We start from the raw sequence: 18,625 nt of genomic DNA on the forward strand, positions 1-18,625 counted from the left end.
AGTTGTTTGAGCAGGCAGTGTGTATGTCCCTCCATAGGCTGTATTTGAGCACTAGGGTCTTCATACCCCAGGGTTCTCACCTGTGGTCTACCATGCCATTACTTACCACAATAGTGGAAACCAAATTAAGCATCTTCACCAGTTCACAGGAGACACTTTAACTGAATACCAAAAGCCAAGGCCAAGTCACAAAGGTGGCTGAACAAGGAGCTTGGCAACTTTAGGTTGATGAGGCATTTTAGATTACTTTTTTTTTAAAAAAACAAAGTTTGGAAATAGCGTTTGGCACTTTGTAATGAAGCATTTATTAGCAGGGAGTTCCTTGGTGCAAGGCAAGACCCATCTGTTTGGGGGAAAGATCAATAAACCAAAGCAAAACAGGATACAGGCAGAGTTACAAGCAGAAGTTACAGGAGGCCCACACAGGTGCAGTTCTCCTACTACACTGAAACTCCTCATGGTATCATGTACAAGCTTATCTTAGAGTCCCACCGCCCTCCTACACCTCTCAGCTGTCCTCTTCCTTGGTTTCATCCACAAAATGCTTCCCCAAATTCCTCTGATCCACATGCCATGTCATCTTTGCTGCTTCCAAGAACATGGACACAGAAGGGTACATAACTGGGCATGAAAGGATTTGGGGAAGCCACTGACCAAAGCAATTTGGAAGCCACCACTGAAAAACACATAGCACACATTCCAGCTGCATTTTCAGAAGGAGCAGAATCTAACCCAAAATATTTTTAGCACCTCATTTCTAGCCACAGCAGAGAAGTTTTGGGGAACTTCCACCTCTTCCAACCTCTTCTGCCTTGTGCTTCAGGGATGAGCATACAGACAAAATCAGTCTCACCACTTGTATTGAAACACTGAAGGGAAAGAGCATGTGGAGCGTGATGGGAGATCTATATACAAAATTTGATGTCTACTGTAAAGGGAAAGAGAAAAGCAAGAACTATTGTTCTTGCACATATGTAGGTGGACATCATAATACTTTCATAAAAAAATATTTTCCCAACATGGGATTCAAACAATTTTATATTTCAGCAAATCACCTTAGACACATTTAGCTGGATAGAAAGAAAAAAACTTCTAATAAATGCAACATCAGAAATTTTATTTACAAATATACTGTAATCCAACAACCATTCTCCACTCAGTTTGTGGAGGAAAAAGTGATAGTTACATTTTCCAAATGGGAAAAGAGAACTCTTCCCCTTAAATGGATTCCATAGAATATTATGCCAACACCATTGAGCAAACAGATTATTCTTTGTATTTAAGTTTCAAAAAAGCACATGATTTTAGAAACCAGCATATGGAAAGCAAACACATTTGTGTGCATTTAAATGCAGCTTCATATTAACCTAGAGAATTCACTTTCAATATATGTCAAAAATAAAGACAGCAATTGCAAATATATATTTATATTAGCTATTTCTCTAATGCTCATTTCAAGAGCTTAGAAACAAAATACCCTCTTCATATACCATTGGAAAGTCAACTAGTTGATTATAAGCCTCAAAAATATTTTGAAGTTATTACTGAAAATATACTTATTCTCCCTTGTGCTCTCAGTACTTGAAGCTGAAAAAGTGAAAGCATTTCCCCCAGATATTTCCTTACTGCAATTACTTTCTTATAAATAAAAATAGTTATATGAAGAATACAATGCATTGCTATGAAGACTAGACAAGCAAGTGTTACTCTTAGAAAAAACACACATACACACAACATATATATTTATAGATCTACATCAGCAGCAATCACCTCTTCTTTTATCTGCAACAGTGGTTTCATATCTTCATTTGCTTCACATGGAGGTTGGTTGTCCAGCTGTTAGAGAGATACAGAAGAAACTGTAATTAAAGTCTAACTACTGAAGAATCTTAGTGACAAAAACTAAAATTTCCAAGTTAAAAATAGTCAGATAATAGTATTCCCAATACCTATTGAAAATGGTAACACAAACCAAGGTATACATTCTGAATCTAGCAATCCAAATTTAATGAACAATACAAATTTGAGTTTAATCCAATTACAGCACTGCAAGTTTTTCAGGCCAAGTAATATTCCACAGAACATGCACCTTACCAAGCTTTTAAGAATTATTTTTAGTATTAGCAAAGAGACAGGGTGACAGTTTTTCTAAATTTACCCCTCAATAATCAAAATTTGCTAAATAACTGTAACAATATTAAAAAATAACTTTTTTTATTCTCCCTCTGCATATATTTGTGGGCATCTGCCAATACACTGGTGTTATGCTACAATGTTCCAAGTTTAAACCACAAAATTAACATAAAAATGTGCAAAAATATCACACCATAAAATTACACAGTGAATATTAACAATCCTACAGTTTATCAAACATTTTATCCAACACGTTTACATTCCAAACTAACAGGTAATTAGCCAGGCTGATGTCAAATACCAACTGCAAACAAAGTAATCTGCATCACAGATCTGTGCTGTGCTGTCACTGCAGTAATCACATAGCTGGTTTTTGTATTATTCAAATAGCTAATTTCAATTTCTAATCACTAATTTAAATACTTTATTCTGTACCTACAAGTTCTTACCATTCCTGATTTACTCATATCTCAAACAATTATGTTTTGAGGTGCCCAGTGGCCCAAGTAGATGCAGTCTGAAGGGAAGGGAATAGAACCGTTTTCTCACAGATCAACTCTGCTTCTGAAAGGCACTGCTGTGACTTTATGGGCTGTAATGTTAAAGAGAGTCTAAATAGCAATTTATCCATCATAAAATTTTTGGTTACTGCCACCACCAAATTCCTGAATGCTGTCTTGGCAGGGAATAATAAAAAACATATATTTTTTTCAATACCAAAGTTATCCAAATCATTCAGCAATTTTTCCTCCAAAAGAAAAGAGAAAATAACATGAGCAGGTTCCAGATTGAATCTCCCACACGTCTGGGTGCTTCAAATAGGAACACAGTCACGTCAGTGTAGTCTCGCCATCAAAAAGGAGATAAATTCTCCTAACAGTAACTCAGAGAGATATGACCCAGTGCTCTGGATCACCTCCAGATGGAAGGGGGCAATCCTTGCACCTAGCATTAGCCTCTGTGAATGCAATGTTAGCATCAAGGATAGGTGTGGGGTTTTCTGGTTTTAGCTTGGGCACCACACAATTATTTCTGTGGTGCAGGCAGCTTTGCCTCTTCCTGAAAGCCAAAACCAGCCTGAAAACAGCAACAGCATCAGATGCAGAGGTTCTCTTTTTCTGAGCTAGGCTTCTCAACCAGCAGATGCCCAAGCCCTGCTCTAGTGTTGTAGCATGAGTATTCTGTTCCCTTCGCTGCCTTCTGGTCCACCATGAGAAAAATGTGCCGAGCTCATGAAGAAACGCAGACATGTTTCCCAGGAAGTAATTCAGAAATGCCTTCTCATAGCTGAATTTTATCATTCTAGAGAATTCCATATTTGTTACGTAAAAATAGAGCCATTTAACACTTTCAAGACTTGTCAAAATTAGGAGATTGTCTACCATCACCTATGACAGCAGAAAAAAAAACACCACCATTATTCAAAGCCTTAACATCATGCTCCAGTAAATCAGAATTCTGCAAACCATAATAAAGGAAAAAAATTATACTGCACCTTTTAATTAAGATCTGTAAGTAAATCAATTCCTCCTGAACTTGTACCTAAATGAATAACCAATCACAGACCTATAATTCAAATAATAGCATCGCAAAAAGAAACCAGCATTTGTGCCACCTGCACAGGATAAACTAATAGCTTTCCAGGTATGCATTAGGACTGAATTAAATACATATTCAGATTACTTTTTTTAAAAAGCGTAGAGAATTTTTCAGAAAGACTTCTGCATTATCAAGACAAACCTGTTCAGCAACTGACAACTTCTTGACACAACTTTCTCAGATCTATGAAGAAAGCGGGATGACTATACCATGTTGTCTGCTTGAAGCTGCTTAATAACAAGGTGGTAAAATCAGCTACCAGCAAGTTAAAAGTAAGGAATGACTACCCTACAAAAGACAGAAACTGGAAAGCAAACCTTGCTGAACCTATTCACTAATATACCAACTTAAAGCTAAACACGAAAGCTATCAAGTGGCTCAGCTGTGCAAACACTTGAGGTTGTACAGCACAGAGAACTACAGTCATGCACACTGCAACTGGATTGCCTTACTTTTAAATCTGATATAGCAGTCGTTGCAGAAGAGTTTGTTGTTTCGGATCCTGACTTCAGCTCCAGAGCGGGATCCCCCAAGGTCGCATCCACAGGCAACACACTGTATGATAGGTGAATAATTAGCAACTCCTTACAACATATTAAGAAACTAAAATGCTGTTCAAAAGCAGCTTGGATTAAGCTCAACAAAGCTTGAACCATAAACCCACAATCACTAGAAGCAAATGTAAACAATTAGTAGATCAAAATGCAACCAACCCTGAGAAAGTATTTTAAGGCGACGACTAGACAACGAATAGCAGAGATACACCAACTAAGCAAACATAAAGCAGACAGTTTTTAGAGATTAGTTCATTAAATCTAATTTGAACTTTGGTTTCTCTGAAAACTAAAACTGGCTCAACACGAAAAAAAATTTGTTCTCTAGATGACAACAGCAATTTTGGCACAGAACACCTGGGTGTGCTAGCTGCAGATTTCCATGTGGCGCTGTACGCTGCTGGTGTCCTCAGCCCTTTGGCACTCAAAGCAGCAAATACTTAGGCACTCCCAGTTTCCTGGGTTTGCATCACAGAAACAAGTTCTTATTTGGAGAGAAGGGGCCGATTCCATTTTTCTTGTATAAACACATGAATAAGGGTCTTGATAGATTTCATGCTAACATTAAACTATTTATGGTGGCTGAACACATCTTTGCTGTGAATATGAAGCATCTCTGGAAGGAATGTAACCCAAAACTCCTTACTGAATTTATGAAGCAAAGTATTCAGCTGACTACAGAAGGACAGATAGTTTGCCTGATTAAATGAGCAATGAATCTTTTAGATGGCAGTCTGTCCAACAGCTCATTAATCTTCAGAAATTTGAAAAACAGAAATTTGGTATTTTCTTATGTAGGTTAGGAACTACAGGTGGACTTCCTCACACAGAATACATGTTGTGCAGAAAGGGAATGATAACCAGTCCCCATGGATTACTCCTGTCCCTCCTGCTCAGGCAGGCAGGACGAGGAAGAGCTTTGAGTCAATCCCTTGTAATACTCCATGTGATGCATTTGAGCTGGGCACAGAAGACAAGTGTTCTAAACTAGACACAGAAGTCTCTTTTTTAAAGCCATGGAAGAAGTCCAACAGCACCTCCAAGTCAGAGTCTAATTCCTCATCTGATCCTAGGGCAAGGGAACTAGGAGTGCTTTTACGTCTTTTGCAGGCAGGCATTTATTCTTTTAGCTCTGCATATGTCCCAAGCTAACTGGAAATCAGGTAACACTGTCTCAGTGCTGAGCATGTGCTAATGTACCTAGCTTCTGACCAGGGCTGAGTAGCACTAAACACAGCTTCTGGTTTGGTGCTGGGTTTTATCCTGCCAGGTTGAACACTGCCAGCATGCCTTTGCCTGGAAAACACTATGTGAACGCTGTCTGCTACGATTATCTTCGAAGTGATGGGTCATCTTAAATGATTCAATTGCCAGGGTCCAGGCTGAGATTTTTTTTTTTTAAGGAGCTGGTTACTCTGGGAGAAGTGGCTCAGCACTTTCTGATTTTTTGGTGCCTATTCGAAGAAGGAAAAACTTTGATCTCACAGTCAATGGGGCCATCTTACTTGTCCAAGTCCTACTTGTTAGCTCTGGCACTGAAGAAATACTTCTAGAGTTGAGTGCTAAATGCCTGCAGATAGGACTGCCTCATGGAAATATGCATGCACCACGCTGTCAAGAGTAGAAGGCAAAGCAGGTGATTAGTAGAGCCCCTGTGAGCGTAACATTGAGTAGCCATGCGTGCTCCTGATTAGCTCCTGTTCCTTCACGATGTGACTCCCAGCTCTCACCTTAAAGCAATGTAAATGATAACAAAGACCAAGAGACTCAATGATCATGGCTGCTCCTTTGCCCAGAACGTTATTACAGTATGAACAGATTTTCTTCCCACTGACTGACCTAAATACAGAATGAAAATCCTTAAGACCAGGATTTGTTTAAAAGACAAAGAAAAGTTATCAAATACTTTGAGATTAAGAAGAAAAACACACTGTTAAAAAGGGGACTATTAGGCTGCTTGGGGAAAATAAACTGAAAATTAATATTATTTACAGTAGATCTGACAGCTAGGGAAAACTGAAGTGTTATAATTTAGATCAAAGTTACATAAGAACAAATTAAGAAATTCTGTCACATTCTTGGGAGATATTTCATTGTATAAAATACCTTATACAAATAAACATAAAAAGTATATTGTTAAGTTTGGAGAGAAAGAACACAGGTTTTGTGCTCCTGCCTTATTTCTTATTTGTGCGGAATTATCTGAAGGCTAAGTTTTAGCAAGCACCCCTGTCAAGTGCCACCATCTGCACCTTGTTAGATAACAGAAGACTAGTCCTGGACTTGGAGTATTATGTTAACTCCTTGAACATAAGCCATATAGAGGTCAGTTTCCATAGATCTACCAAGATGTTAGCAAATGGAAGTGAGAACAAGATAAGCAAACATGGTTAAGAAGGTAATTTTCTTACGTTATAAAGAATGTAGGAGCCTAGCTTTAAATAAGGGGTCAATTTATCACAAAGTTCCTGAGAGTGTAAGAGCTAGTGCAGCAGTGTTCACAGTGTTATTATATGCAGTAATTGTGTGCGATGATTCTCAATAGTCTTATCCCAAGGTATTTTTAAAATGTTTCAAGTACATAAACCAGCAGAGTTATCTACCCTACCACAACTGAATTCCATTTTTGTTTCAAAATATATTGCAATTCTTGCTTTCTCCTCCTAGAGTAAAACCAAGATCCTACTCTAATTCTCCGGGGTCATGGGTTATGAGCATTCTGGAGTGCTCCTTGAGATGATATTGACCACATGCCAGGAAGGGGGAGGAGAGACCAAGATGAGAGCCACAAAGCGTGGATTTCAGGAATCTTTTGTTAAAACAAACTTAAGAAAATGTCAGAAATGCCATCTGGAGTAGGCTTTTACTAATCATTTTGGTAACTATCATACATCTTGGAGACCGGGGATTTATTATTCCAGTTCCTTTGTTTTTTTAACCGATGTCAAGCAGTGATGACAAACCTGTGGAATTTTCTGAATGACTGGAGCAGAACTGTAATACCAGCCCATATTTCCACCATTCCAGACAGCCAGAAAACTACAGGTAGTTTTCAGACTTGTTAATCAATATTATGGGCACGAACACTGCTGTAGATGACCATATATACAAAGTCCACTCTTTATTGCAGCTCGATTTTTATACGTTCCCAGCAGAAGGGCACCCACTCACCTGCTGCGTGTCTGGGACCCTGGCTGGGAAGTAGAGAGGGGAGACTGAGCCCGGGGGGCTGCCTGGGACACAGAGGGGGCTCTCGCAGAAGTGGCCGCAGGAGGTGCTTTGTTGGAGGAAGGAGTGCACATATAGGCTCGGTTTGAAGTGGACACCGGGCGACTGAAGTCTTGAGTAGAGGATAGAGATGAAGAGGAGGCAGACTGGTTCAGCCACGAGTGGTGTCTCCACGAGCTCGTTCTTGAAGAATCAAGATTGTCCAAAGACTCCCCTCTGTAACAGGTACACATACAAACATAAATGGCAGCAAGACTGGAGCAGAAGAGCCATATTCTGATTTTTTTAAAAAGAAAACCATTATTCTAGCATTTTTAAAATTTTCTATCATGAATATGATTGTCTGATCACCCTGACCAATAGTCTTTACATACTGATGTAAAACATTTGAGCAACAAATTATCCTTTGTGTCCAGTCCTAGTTTCATGGGAAAAAGGAGGAGAGGTGAAAGATAAGTGGCACTTAACCACTACAGAATACAGGCAAAACACTGCAGCCTTATCAGGGTGAACTGTATCAAAATCCGCTGTAAAGCAACAGACCTCAGATACCAGATTTGTTTTTGTTTTCTCCAAGGGATACCAGATTGAAAATAACAATCCATCCAGACTGGATAGCATCGTCTAGGTACAAGGTACTGGCCCAATAGCCAAACACTCTCCTGACTGATAAGTTGGCTGTTTCCAAAGTGACAAATCCAACATTCACATGTTACTTAAAGCAAGAAACAGACTCCAGGCTTTCTAACGTATGTCTATGTAAAAAAAAAGGTATACTCCTTAGCAATAATAATTAATTTCCACAATAAATTGTCATGCTGAAGTTCTTAAGCACATCTGTCAATGACAAGGCACACTATTAATTTCCATTGCTGGTATACCAACCAAAAAATAAGCAGCTGAGTTATTTACAGGTCACATCCATATTGTTTACTTGCAAAAAAACATTTTATCCCAGCTGTAATACAGCTACTTTCTTCTATCCGTGCTGCTATGCAGTTTACCTTACAGCATTTCACAGACTCGATTTGCTTCTGTGCTCTGTAATACAAGCTGAAGTTTAGAATAACCAAACAAAAATATTTGATGAGAGACAAAGTTAATTTTTAACGCGATTCTTACCTCCTCATACTATTGCTGTACAGAGTAATAGGCTCCTTATGTATACTGGAACTGCGCTGCCTAATCCAGCTGCTGTCTGTGTGTAGAGATGTTTTCTTTCTCATTTCCTGAAGGATTTGCTGTCTCTCCAACTCTGCTGCAGACAGGTTGTGCTCCTTCTGAGACTTCTTCTGCGACTCACCTGTGTTCTGGGACCTCTCCGAATACTTGCTCTGGGTACCTGTTTGGACAACATGTGCAAACTTCAGCTAGACACCTTAAGGCACAAAAGCAGTTATCACATGTTCAGTACTCTGGCTATAACTCCAAAAGCCAGGTTCACCACCACATTCACAAAATTTCTCCAGTTCCTTTTCATAGCCAGGTGACCAGTACCAAACCTGGCAATACATCATTATTATTACAATTTTTTTATTCATGTTTCCACTAGTGTGACTTTTACATGATGTCTAACTTAAATACAAGTAGGTATCTTCCTTCACTTGCAAAGTGTATATGCATATACGTTTGTGTATACATATATATACACACACATGCATTTTTAAAAGGGCATGATCTCTTTTAGTGCCACAATTTGGACTCTTCCTCCAATACAAACTGAAGCAAGTATAGAATATATAGTTGAATGGTGCAGTACCTTCTTCCCTTTAAGAGTTCTTTTTTTTTTTTTTCCCCTGTAACTTGTCCCCATTTTCAAGAATTCTTTCCTATTCAAGGCACTAAACATATTGCTTTATCTTGCTTTATATAAATATATGGGGGTGGGGGAGGGGGGAGGGAAATCTCACAGAGTTTCTCTATTATTTGGATGTTGTGTTAAGTACTCACTTGAAATGAGATTTAAGGTATAGATGGCCTTTGAAATTTTGGAAGGGGAAAGAAACAAGTCATCTTTCTCCAATATCTGTTGACATGTTAGAAGGCAACAACTTTGTTTTTATTTCCGAGATCCAGTAACTATTCTTTACAGTAAGACTCATTAAGAAAATTACTCAGCAGTAAGTGATTCAATTGCAATTTCAATCCCTTTAAAGACTTCTCTGACTACAGAATTGCTCTTGGTTTTATTGCTATAGATGACCATTATAAAATACTGTGGAAGTTTACTTGCTCATTAGTTTCAATGACCAAGCTTTAATGTGTGAAAGCAATGTTGTCGATCTGCAATATGTCCTCTAATACAGCATTTAATTTTTTATGATTACGTCTGATTACCTTTCTTAACCATGTTTTAGACACAGGAATAGCTTTCAGGCATTTTCTACTGTAACACATTTATAAACCTGGTTTGTTTGTTTGCTTGCTTTACACACATTACTCTAAAAGTGCAGTAATGTAACTGAAGGACAACTCAAGAAAGGCAGCAAGGAACTGGAGTCCAGAAACAAGCCACTGTGACAGTATCGAGAGCTGACTTCTGGCTGTGTTACACTAACAAAAGTTTAAAAGAGCAAACAGTTGTATTAAATACATTAGCATCTTGGTGTATGCACCTTTTTCTATTGATAGAGTCAACATATCAAGAGCACATACATCTTCAATGATATACCTACATGATTGGTTTATTCTCATATAAATATCAGTAATATAACATTTAGGTATCTAGGACCTGTTTATAATCACTGCTATGGTGTTCAAGAGAGCAGTTAATCATATTTGTCCTAGGCTTATATACTGACTGTATGAATTTCCTCTTGCTGTTGAAACTTCATTAAATTGTGGCATGGTATGAATCTGAATTACAATACAGTTATCAAAAAGCACTTTGACAATTAATTTTTTTAGGGTAACTATATCCAATACACCTTTTTTTTAAAAAAAAAAAAAAAAAAATTGAAATTATACACTACTTACCATTTCCAATTGTGTTGAATTCATTCAGTTCTGAGGTCGACTTGGACTTATTCCTAAGGATACAGAAAACATTCATTTCTCTACCTCAACTAGGAGACCTCATCACGGACAAAGATCTTACCATTGCAGACAACAGATACACAACCTCTTTTTTCACCATACCTCCCATCAACAGCTTATGCTGCACTTAAAACAAGAGCCAAAAATACTAAAGACCAACAGGGTATTAAGGGAAAAAAACGGTCAATATTTAGATGTCAATAGGTAATCACCAATTAAAAATTAAAATTATGTACTGAAAGTTCCCAGTGCTTCAGGTATAAGGGACCAATCACTGTATTTGCTTCAACAAAAACATGTAAAAACCAAAGTCCTTCCCTGTGGAAGCTCTGTGAAGACTACAGTAACACAGTCAAACAGGTGATAATTTTCATAGCAGGTTTATAAATGATTTAATTTCATGAGAAACTTAAATCATACTTCAGAACCATTACTAGATCATAAGCAAAACACCTCCTCAAACACTACATGCAGATTGTTCTCAGGAAATTTATTATTCACCAATTATACCCAGCAGCATTAATTTTTTAGTAAGTTTTAGCCAAGAAATGTCATTCAATATACAGGAAGACAAATGGCAAAACGCTGGTTTTCTGACAGTACAGAGCAGGAGCAACACCTCTGTGCTGTATTATTAGTTTCAAGTAATACAGCCAGTTTCTTACTTTAAAATACCTCAGAAAGGAACAGAAATCCTTGGCTGGGTCACAGCTCAAAGCTGCTACATTAATGTGTTCACACATACAGCACTGGCTGCATAACAGCGGTCTGAGGGACTCTTGTCCTTTGTCTATAGATAAATGATGCATAAACTGCATCACATTTCTTGCTCCCCCAAGTTCTGATTGTCTGTCCTATGGTGCATACCTATTTTATTATGTTTGAGAAGATACAACAATTTCACAGGTGCCTGAAGCAAAGAGGAGCTCCAAAGAGCAGGTCAGCCTGGCCTGGGATGCTTTTAGCACCTGAGTATCCTCCTTACACATACATCCAAGATGTAACTATTCAGTGCAGGCACCTTCTGAAGTTAGATTTAGATCTTCCATTAATAACAGATCCAATAGTTGTGCCCTGTAAATTTTGGGGTTCCTCTTAATATTAAAAAAAAAAAAATAAAAGTATGCTCAGTCCAACTGTAAGAACGGGTTAAATAGGCAGCAAAGGTGATCTTTCAGAACTACTGTGGGATGCCATCTAAGACAAAATGCTTGACACAAACCTTCTGGGTTTAGGTTGCTTCAGCATTTTTTAACCATAGCCCAGTTTTTATAAAAGGGAGAAGAAAAAGCTGTCTATTCGAAGAGCCCAAATCTGCAGTGGCTAATATATTCTATTCAAATAAAAACAAAACCAAACAAAAAAAAACCCCCAGTAAAACCCCCAAACAAACCACCAAGCAAAACAAAATAGAAAATAGCCAAGGTAAGAACGTAACTTAACAAGTGGCACATCTACTGTCTTCCTGATAAATACGCTGCTGTTGCCTCTCACTTCCCTCCCTGTTTATTCTCTCTTAAATTGTACAATCCTGACTGGGATGACTGCACCTTAGTTTGGATAGCACATTATGACACAACCACAGTATTATCTGAAATTGCTTTCCAGCCAGGTAAGTCTAGTACCACCCACATATTTACTTCCTTACAGTTCTGCTTCTCCCAGTACAATCCTATTGACTAACTGTTGTTTACAGCACAGTATATAATTGCCAAAAGTTTGTCTGCTTGTCTTCTCGATTGAAAACGTGTCACAAACTGCAAAACACAGCAGCAATACAAACTATACACCTAGCTGCCACAGCTAAAGTTTATTGAAAGTTTCAAAGCTTTCTGACACAGAAGCAGCCGAGATTCAGTATCACACATACCTGTCAGCAAATGACTGGCCAGGTTGCTCCTCAATGGTTTTAGAAACTTCATAACGCTCATAATGTCTATAAAACAACCAAAAAAAAAATATACATCACGCTCATATACAGAAAAAGACATACATAGACATAAATATTTCCTACTAAAAATATTCAAAACAGATCTTTAGGGGAAAAAAAGAAAAAAAACCACGAACAGTTAAAGTTCTAAGGAGGCTTAACTTTATCAGTCAGAAACACAACTAACAAAAGAAGGTAGAAAAAGAAAGGTTGTCAGAAAAACTGCCTGAAAATACATTTTTGGAAGTGACAAGAATTTCCAACCTGAGCATGCCAAAATGGTCAATACTTATTGCTGAAGATGTTTCAACCTATCTATCGATTCCATTTCTTATTACCTGTCAACAACAGGATGACCAGGTCGATCCTCTATTGTTTTAGATACTTCATAGCGCTCATAATGTCTAGAAGAAAAATACAGATAAAAGAAAATACATATTAAACAAAAAAAGCATTTTCTAGAAATTGAGCAAACACTAAGTATGCATAGAGAAAGCTGAGAAAGTTCAGATGTGGTAGATAAAAAGTTTTTTGGGATTTTTTCTCATGTATTTTTCATGTTTCTAAGATGCTACAAAAATTACAAGTATCAGATGCTACAAAAATTACAGGTATCAGTGATTATCTCATCCATTTCAAAGCCAGGAGGTAAGCTTCGTCCAAACACAGAAATTCTCTGAAAGTTACACATATATTCTAGAAAATAGTGTAGGTGCAGTTTCTAACCACTCACTAACTTCCATAAACAAAGCTCTTCCAACTGCATGTCCCCAACCTTAGTGGTCTTTGAAGCAAGCATCATGCTTTCACAGATGTTTAAATAACATTTCAGATTTCAAGTCGTATATTTGGATATCATCGTAAAGCAAACATTTAACACCAGATATTTTAAAGCCCAGCTTCACTGAACTTACTCCATTATTAAGCAAAGCCATCCTTGTTTAGCAAAACACATCCTTTGGCAGCAAGTTGGCAGCAACCTCAGAAGCAATTAAATCCCCTGGGACTAAAGCACGTATCAAGGATTTAGATATGCAGATATTACAGCAGCTTAATAAGTTACTGCACAAAGTCTTATTATCTTGCAATTGGGGCAAGCTAAAACTGTAGATACCCTGGTTCAGCTGCCAAGAAGAACCTGTTTAGCCATTGTAACAACTGTGCCTCTCCTTCCCCCAGCAGGGATCTCAAGCAGCAGTCATTTACAATGAGCTAAGTAACTCCAGGTCTCAAAATCTCCCCTGCAAATACATCCAATTTTATAATCATATTTTCTTCTCCTAAGATTTAACTTGATATCATGCATTATCTTCAGTCATCTCTTATTACTTATATAAGAATGGGGGGAAATCCTCAAGAGGAAAGCAAAGCTAGTCACACACAAGGCAGTAAGCTAAATGCACAAGAAATAAGGAAAAGTTACTGTTTTAATCTGTTTCAGACAGATTAATCTCCCATGATGCCTGTAATAGTAATCTGAAAACATCTGGGCAAGAACATGAACTTGTAAACTAATAGTTGGGTGGGTTTTTTGGGGGTTTTGTTCATTTTTTTTCTTAAAAACCAAGATGCTGAAGGAGGTAATGAAAGAAACTTTTTCGTGTTCTAGAATAAATATATCCACAGTGGGTATTTCTAACAGACTATGATATCTAAACCAGTATCTGTTCAATCATATACCATGATACCCCTCATTGACAAATTAACCCAGTAGTGCAATTAAACTTTATTGTTGCACTGTCGAACTAAAATGAGAGGAGTCAGGAAAATCAGTCATGCATTTGTTGGAAAAGAGTTAACTTGGTATTTCTTCTGAAAGCCCTGTATGATGAGCCACTGGCTCTCAATTTACGGGCTTATGCAGGGGTCTTAAAAAATCCTCACACTAAGTGCTTCAGGTCATCTTTGCTTTGGCTGTAATTACTGTTTTTACACTTCCTATTTTAAAAAACGAGCTGAAGGGAGTTAATAGAGCACTTGATTCATGAGGAATAACTTTTGTCTTATGCCTGATCCTTCTACCTTTAGAAAGAAAGGCTATCCTGTGGTATCTTGTACTGACTGAGTACAGTATGAATCTTACATGAATACCCTTATATATTCAGGACATACACACTCCCATCAGAAACATAATTGAATTTTTAATATAGAAGGAACAGAGAGTACACCCCATTAGAAGCGCACACCTTTGGTACTGAGGCATCTCCACTGATGCCTCCCTTTGCCTTTCAGCCTGCCGCCTCTGTTCCTCCATCTCTGCTTGCTGCCTCTGCTCTTCCATTTCTGCCTGCCGCCTCTGCTCCTCAGCATATTGCTGTTCCCTCTCTTTACGTTGTCTCTCAAGCTCCAGCTCTTGGAGTTCCCTTTCCCGCTCAAAATGCAGGGCTGCTTCTTCCTGGATCCTCCGTTCCTCCTGAAGCCTCCTCCTTTCTTCTCCCTCGCCTAGCAAGCGCGTTGCCAGCTCGCTTCCTCCATCTCCTTCTGGCTCCTCGGGAGTATTCGCTTCAGGGTTTGCTCTCCAGCTGGACGCAGATGGAGCCCGTACAGGGACAGACATTGTGTTTAAGGTTAAAACAGTCTGCTCCTGTAGCAAATTAAAAAAAAAAAAAAAAAAAAAGAAAAAAAAAATCATGGTTTTAGGGAAGGGAGCTGTTTTTTTAAACAGGTTGCTCACTCAGAAAAGTTCACTTATTCTGTGAAGGAATACTGTAAAAGCATCCCAAACACTTTCAATGCAAGACGCAGGGCGTACTTTGGTTTCATGTTTTGAGTTTCTGCTAGCACATTCTCCTAATGCAAGAGCTTCATTCCACACAGCAGCCTTAGCAAGCACCACGGGCAGCGTGGCCACAACTATGTGAAACATTCTTCTTTTCTAAAGTATCGCTTACATTTCAAGCCATCCCATCCCCACTTAAATACCCATGGAAAACAAACTCTTCCATGATAATCAGCATTTCTCCCTACTTTTTTGACTTCGAAACCTGAGACCTACCTAAGAGCGTTTACACAAAAATATATACACTGCAAGTGTGTATCAGACCAATAAATTTCACATGAATCCTCATGGGGAGGAAACCCCCACCCTCCTCCATTCTGCTACCATTTGAAAGTCAAACCTCAGACCTACCACTCTATGACTCTTCTCTCAAACATGAGAAAAGGTCTTTCAGTGGTCAAAAGATGTTTTAGTTGCAGAGGACAAGTACTGTTTATGGGTTCATCCAAACCTCTAATGATAGAAAAAATATTAAATGGTTTACATTCTTGTACAGCAAAGCCCTCTAACAGCTGAAAGAGCTTTCTTATTGAAGTCCTAAGCCTTAAATTACAGTCTACTTATTTGTGACTGTATAAACACAACTGATCTAGCTAGGATGCCTGAAGCAGCACTCAAGTAGCAATAAAGAAGAGATATCTCAGATACCTCCTACACTTGGGAAAAAACCTGTTCATCCTTCTATAAGCAACACCCACAAAAGTCAGCCCTACAGAAACCACACACATTCAATGTCTTGAAACGTATGATAGCAAATCTGAAGTTGATTTGATATGTAAATTTATCAGCAATATGATTAACTGGTTGCCAGTAATAAGCCAAGCACTTGTGAACATGCCTCAGGATGAGTACTGAGGCAGAATTCCAACAAGTATCTTCAGGAGGTAAATATACAGCAAAGGTGACCATTTCATTCTGATCACAATAATTAATACATGCTGTAACTTTTTGCTAACGTATTTCTCGTGTTAGTTACCTAACCAATCCATAAGGAAAAAAGTCAAATTCAACAGGTCTCAAAACATCCCATTTACTTGTTCCTTCTCATTTTTGCAACTTCCTTCTATCAAGTCATAGACAACAATTTGTTTTCCAAAATAAGAAGATAAATAACATAGCAAAATAAATTATTTACCTGCTCCCATGCATCTACTATAAGGGGAAAGAGCCATCACGAAACTAAACAGTCAAAAGTGAAGCCATACTCATAGCCTACCTCATCAAAATACTTGGAGCTCTCTTTTTCTGCTTCTTGCTTAGCTCGTAGCCATTCTTCCCTCAGTTTTTCTTGCTCCCGCTTGTATTTCTCCTGTTATGTTAGATTGAAGTTAAACACCCAAATAAGAAACATGGTATTTTTTATTTGCATTAAAATGTACCACTGGTATTTAATGTGGTTTTTAACAGACCAGCATGGTAAAAACATGTTTGAGCTTCATTAGGACATTAGGTCTGCTATGAGTGAATGAAATCCTAGTTCAAATACAATCCAAAGGAGTTCTGCAATTGATTTTGGAGAATCCAGGTTTATTACATGCTAAGTCTCATAACAACTGACCTCACATCTGTTATATTCCCCATCTTACAGTTTAGTTCCCATTCAAACAAAAATCAGCTAAGGTATTTCTTGAAAGATGGACTGATTATATTTAACTTGGAACTGGGCACATTAATGCGGTAAATATAAAGTTATCACTAAGTGAGGCAGTAATATGGTTTGAGCAAGAACTCTTGATTTTTTGGAATTTTACCTAAACAAAAAACAATTTCTGGACCTCCAAATTTATCCTACGCCTGGATTTGGTATGAAACCAATGTAATGTCTTAAAGTATTACTCAAGGTACACAATAAATGTTTTGATGGGTTTGTCAATCACCACTTTCATCTTGGGAAAAGCAAAATATTTAAGGATGTCAAAAGTATTCATTCTAAGATGTTAGAAATAAGGAAGACTGTGTTTCCTTTCTCTGTTATTTGAGAATTCATTACTAGGATCATGGAGAAGAGAAAGAACATTATTACTCTGGCCAAATTTACTACTTTAGACCTAGGAAAGGAGAAGCAAGGAAAAGTGATGACAGACAGCTGAGACTGCTCCCAAGAAAGGGGTGCCAAGGTTTATATTCTTTAAAGCGACCTCTTCAGGCATCAAACGGAGCACCCAAGCCATAACAGAGACCACAAACATGTTTAGGAAAGCACAGCTCTTGCCTTGCAGAGTTTGTAAGTGAAAAGGAATGACAAAAGATAAAATATCCAAAAACCAAGAGTTGCTACGCTGTACTTTGATATCACAGTTTTCTGCTGAATACACCAAACTTTTAAGAGGGCTTGTGCAGAGTAAATGATGTTCACTGATGTCTCTACTAGCCAACAGACTTTAGATAACAAACTAATTTGCAGAGATGTGTCTTGGTGAATGTGGCTGGATGGGCCTAAGCTTCACTGAGCTGAGGTCCTTAGAGATGTGTGCTTGGTTTTTTGTGCTATCCTAAGATGGCAAACATTGCCCCTTCCCTCTACAACACTTCCCCTCCATCTCTAGCAATTGGTTATCAAGGTGGTTTTGAGTTAGTAGGTTCAGCTTCTTGACTCACAGAGGTCCTGGAAATCAGACTGATTCCAGCTGATTAGTTGATTGCTAAGCAACAGGATGCTAGCAGGCATCTAACCATGGCACTGTCTGCTTCTCTTCATCTCTTATTCTAGAGACAATTTTCTTAAGGGGAAAAAATAACACTCATATTCAAGAGTGAAAACTACTGCCCCTTAGCTGTTTGCCTATTCTTTAAATTCTGTTGCCAGTAAGAGCATACCAACCTTGTGATGACTGAGCACTTCCAGCTGTAGTGAATACACAGTTTGGGTTTGATTTCATGAAGCTCACTAATGCATTGTTCTCCTTTGGCTGAATAGTTGCTAGAGTGTGTAACTGTGCAGCCCAGCCAATATATTTGAATGTCCTCTTAGGCCATCAGTGAGAATTGCAGAAGTCACATGTTACTTTTCTTCCCTAACAGTTTCCACACCTAAAGGACTGCCAGCCTATGATTATGAAGGTTAATTATACCTGCAATAAACGGTCCTGCTCCTTTTGCCATTTTTCCTGTCGTTTTCGTTCTTCCTCTTGATCCCAAACCCGACGACTGGGAGCACTAATGGATGGAACTGGGAGCTAATATAAGACAGAAATGAAATAATATTATCTTCTTGCATGTAATTAACACTCTACGTTTTAAAATGTATTTTTAGAAGTGAGAAATAAAAGCCATTACAAACACTACAGCCTTATAGTGACAAGGACCTGAATTAGCCTTTTCTTCAAAGGGACGGAAAGTATCCATTCCATTACACATTAGAAAATC

General features: G+C 38.2%; 1 protein-coding gene across 8 annotated transcripts in view; it reads right to left on the reverse strand.

Moving 5' to 3' along the window:
* Positions 1 to 1,096: 1,096 nt before the first annotated feature.
* The window catches only part of LMO7 (LIM domain 7), a 132,938-nt gene continuing 115,409 nt past the window's right edge, over positions 1,097 to 18,625 (reverse strand). For 6 of the 8 annotated variants that reach the window (XM_074815512.1, XM_074815516.1, XM_074815513.1 and 3 more), the window contains 12 exons: positions 18,331 to 18,435; positions 16,476 to 16,568; positions 14,667 to 15,064; positions 12,819 to 12,884; positions 12,421 to 12,486; positions 10,491 to 10,543; positions 8,637 to 8,856; positions 7,458 to 7,730; positions 6,017 to 6,125; positions 4,185 to 4,287; positions 3,629 to 3,675; positions 1,097 to 1,836 (listed from right to left, as the gene is read on the reverse strand). In XM_074815512.1, coding sequence (XP_074671613.1) covers positions 3,632 to 3,675; positions 4,185 to 4,287; positions 6,017 to 6,125; positions 7,458 to 7,730; positions 8,637 to 8,856; positions 10,491 to 10,543; positions 12,421 to 12,486; positions 12,819 to 12,884; positions 14,667 to 15,064; positions 16,476 to 16,568; positions 18,331 to 18,435 — 1,530 coding nt within the window. In that variant the 3' untranslated portion in view covers positions 1,097 to 1,836; positions 3,629 to 3,631. The remainder of the gene's footprint in view (positions 1,837 to 3,628; positions 3,676 to 4,184; positions 4,288 to 6,016; positions 6,126 to 7,457; positions 7,731 to 8,636; positions 8,857 to 10,490; positions 10,544 to 12,420; positions 12,487 to 12,818; positions 12,885 to 14,666; positions 15,065 to 16,475; positions 16,569 to 18,330; positions 18,436 to 18,625) is intronic. The other 2 variants (XM_074815517.1, XM_074815511.1) reach the window with 1 other exon arrangement.

Source organism: Strix aluco, chromosome 2 (genome assembly GCF_031877795.1).
Source record: "Strix aluco isolate bStrAlu1 chromosome 2, bStrAlu1.hap1, whole genome shotgun sequence".
NCBI classification, from domain to species: domain Eukaryota; kingdom Metazoa; phylum Chordata; class Aves; order Strigiformes; family Strigidae; genus Strix; species Strix aluco.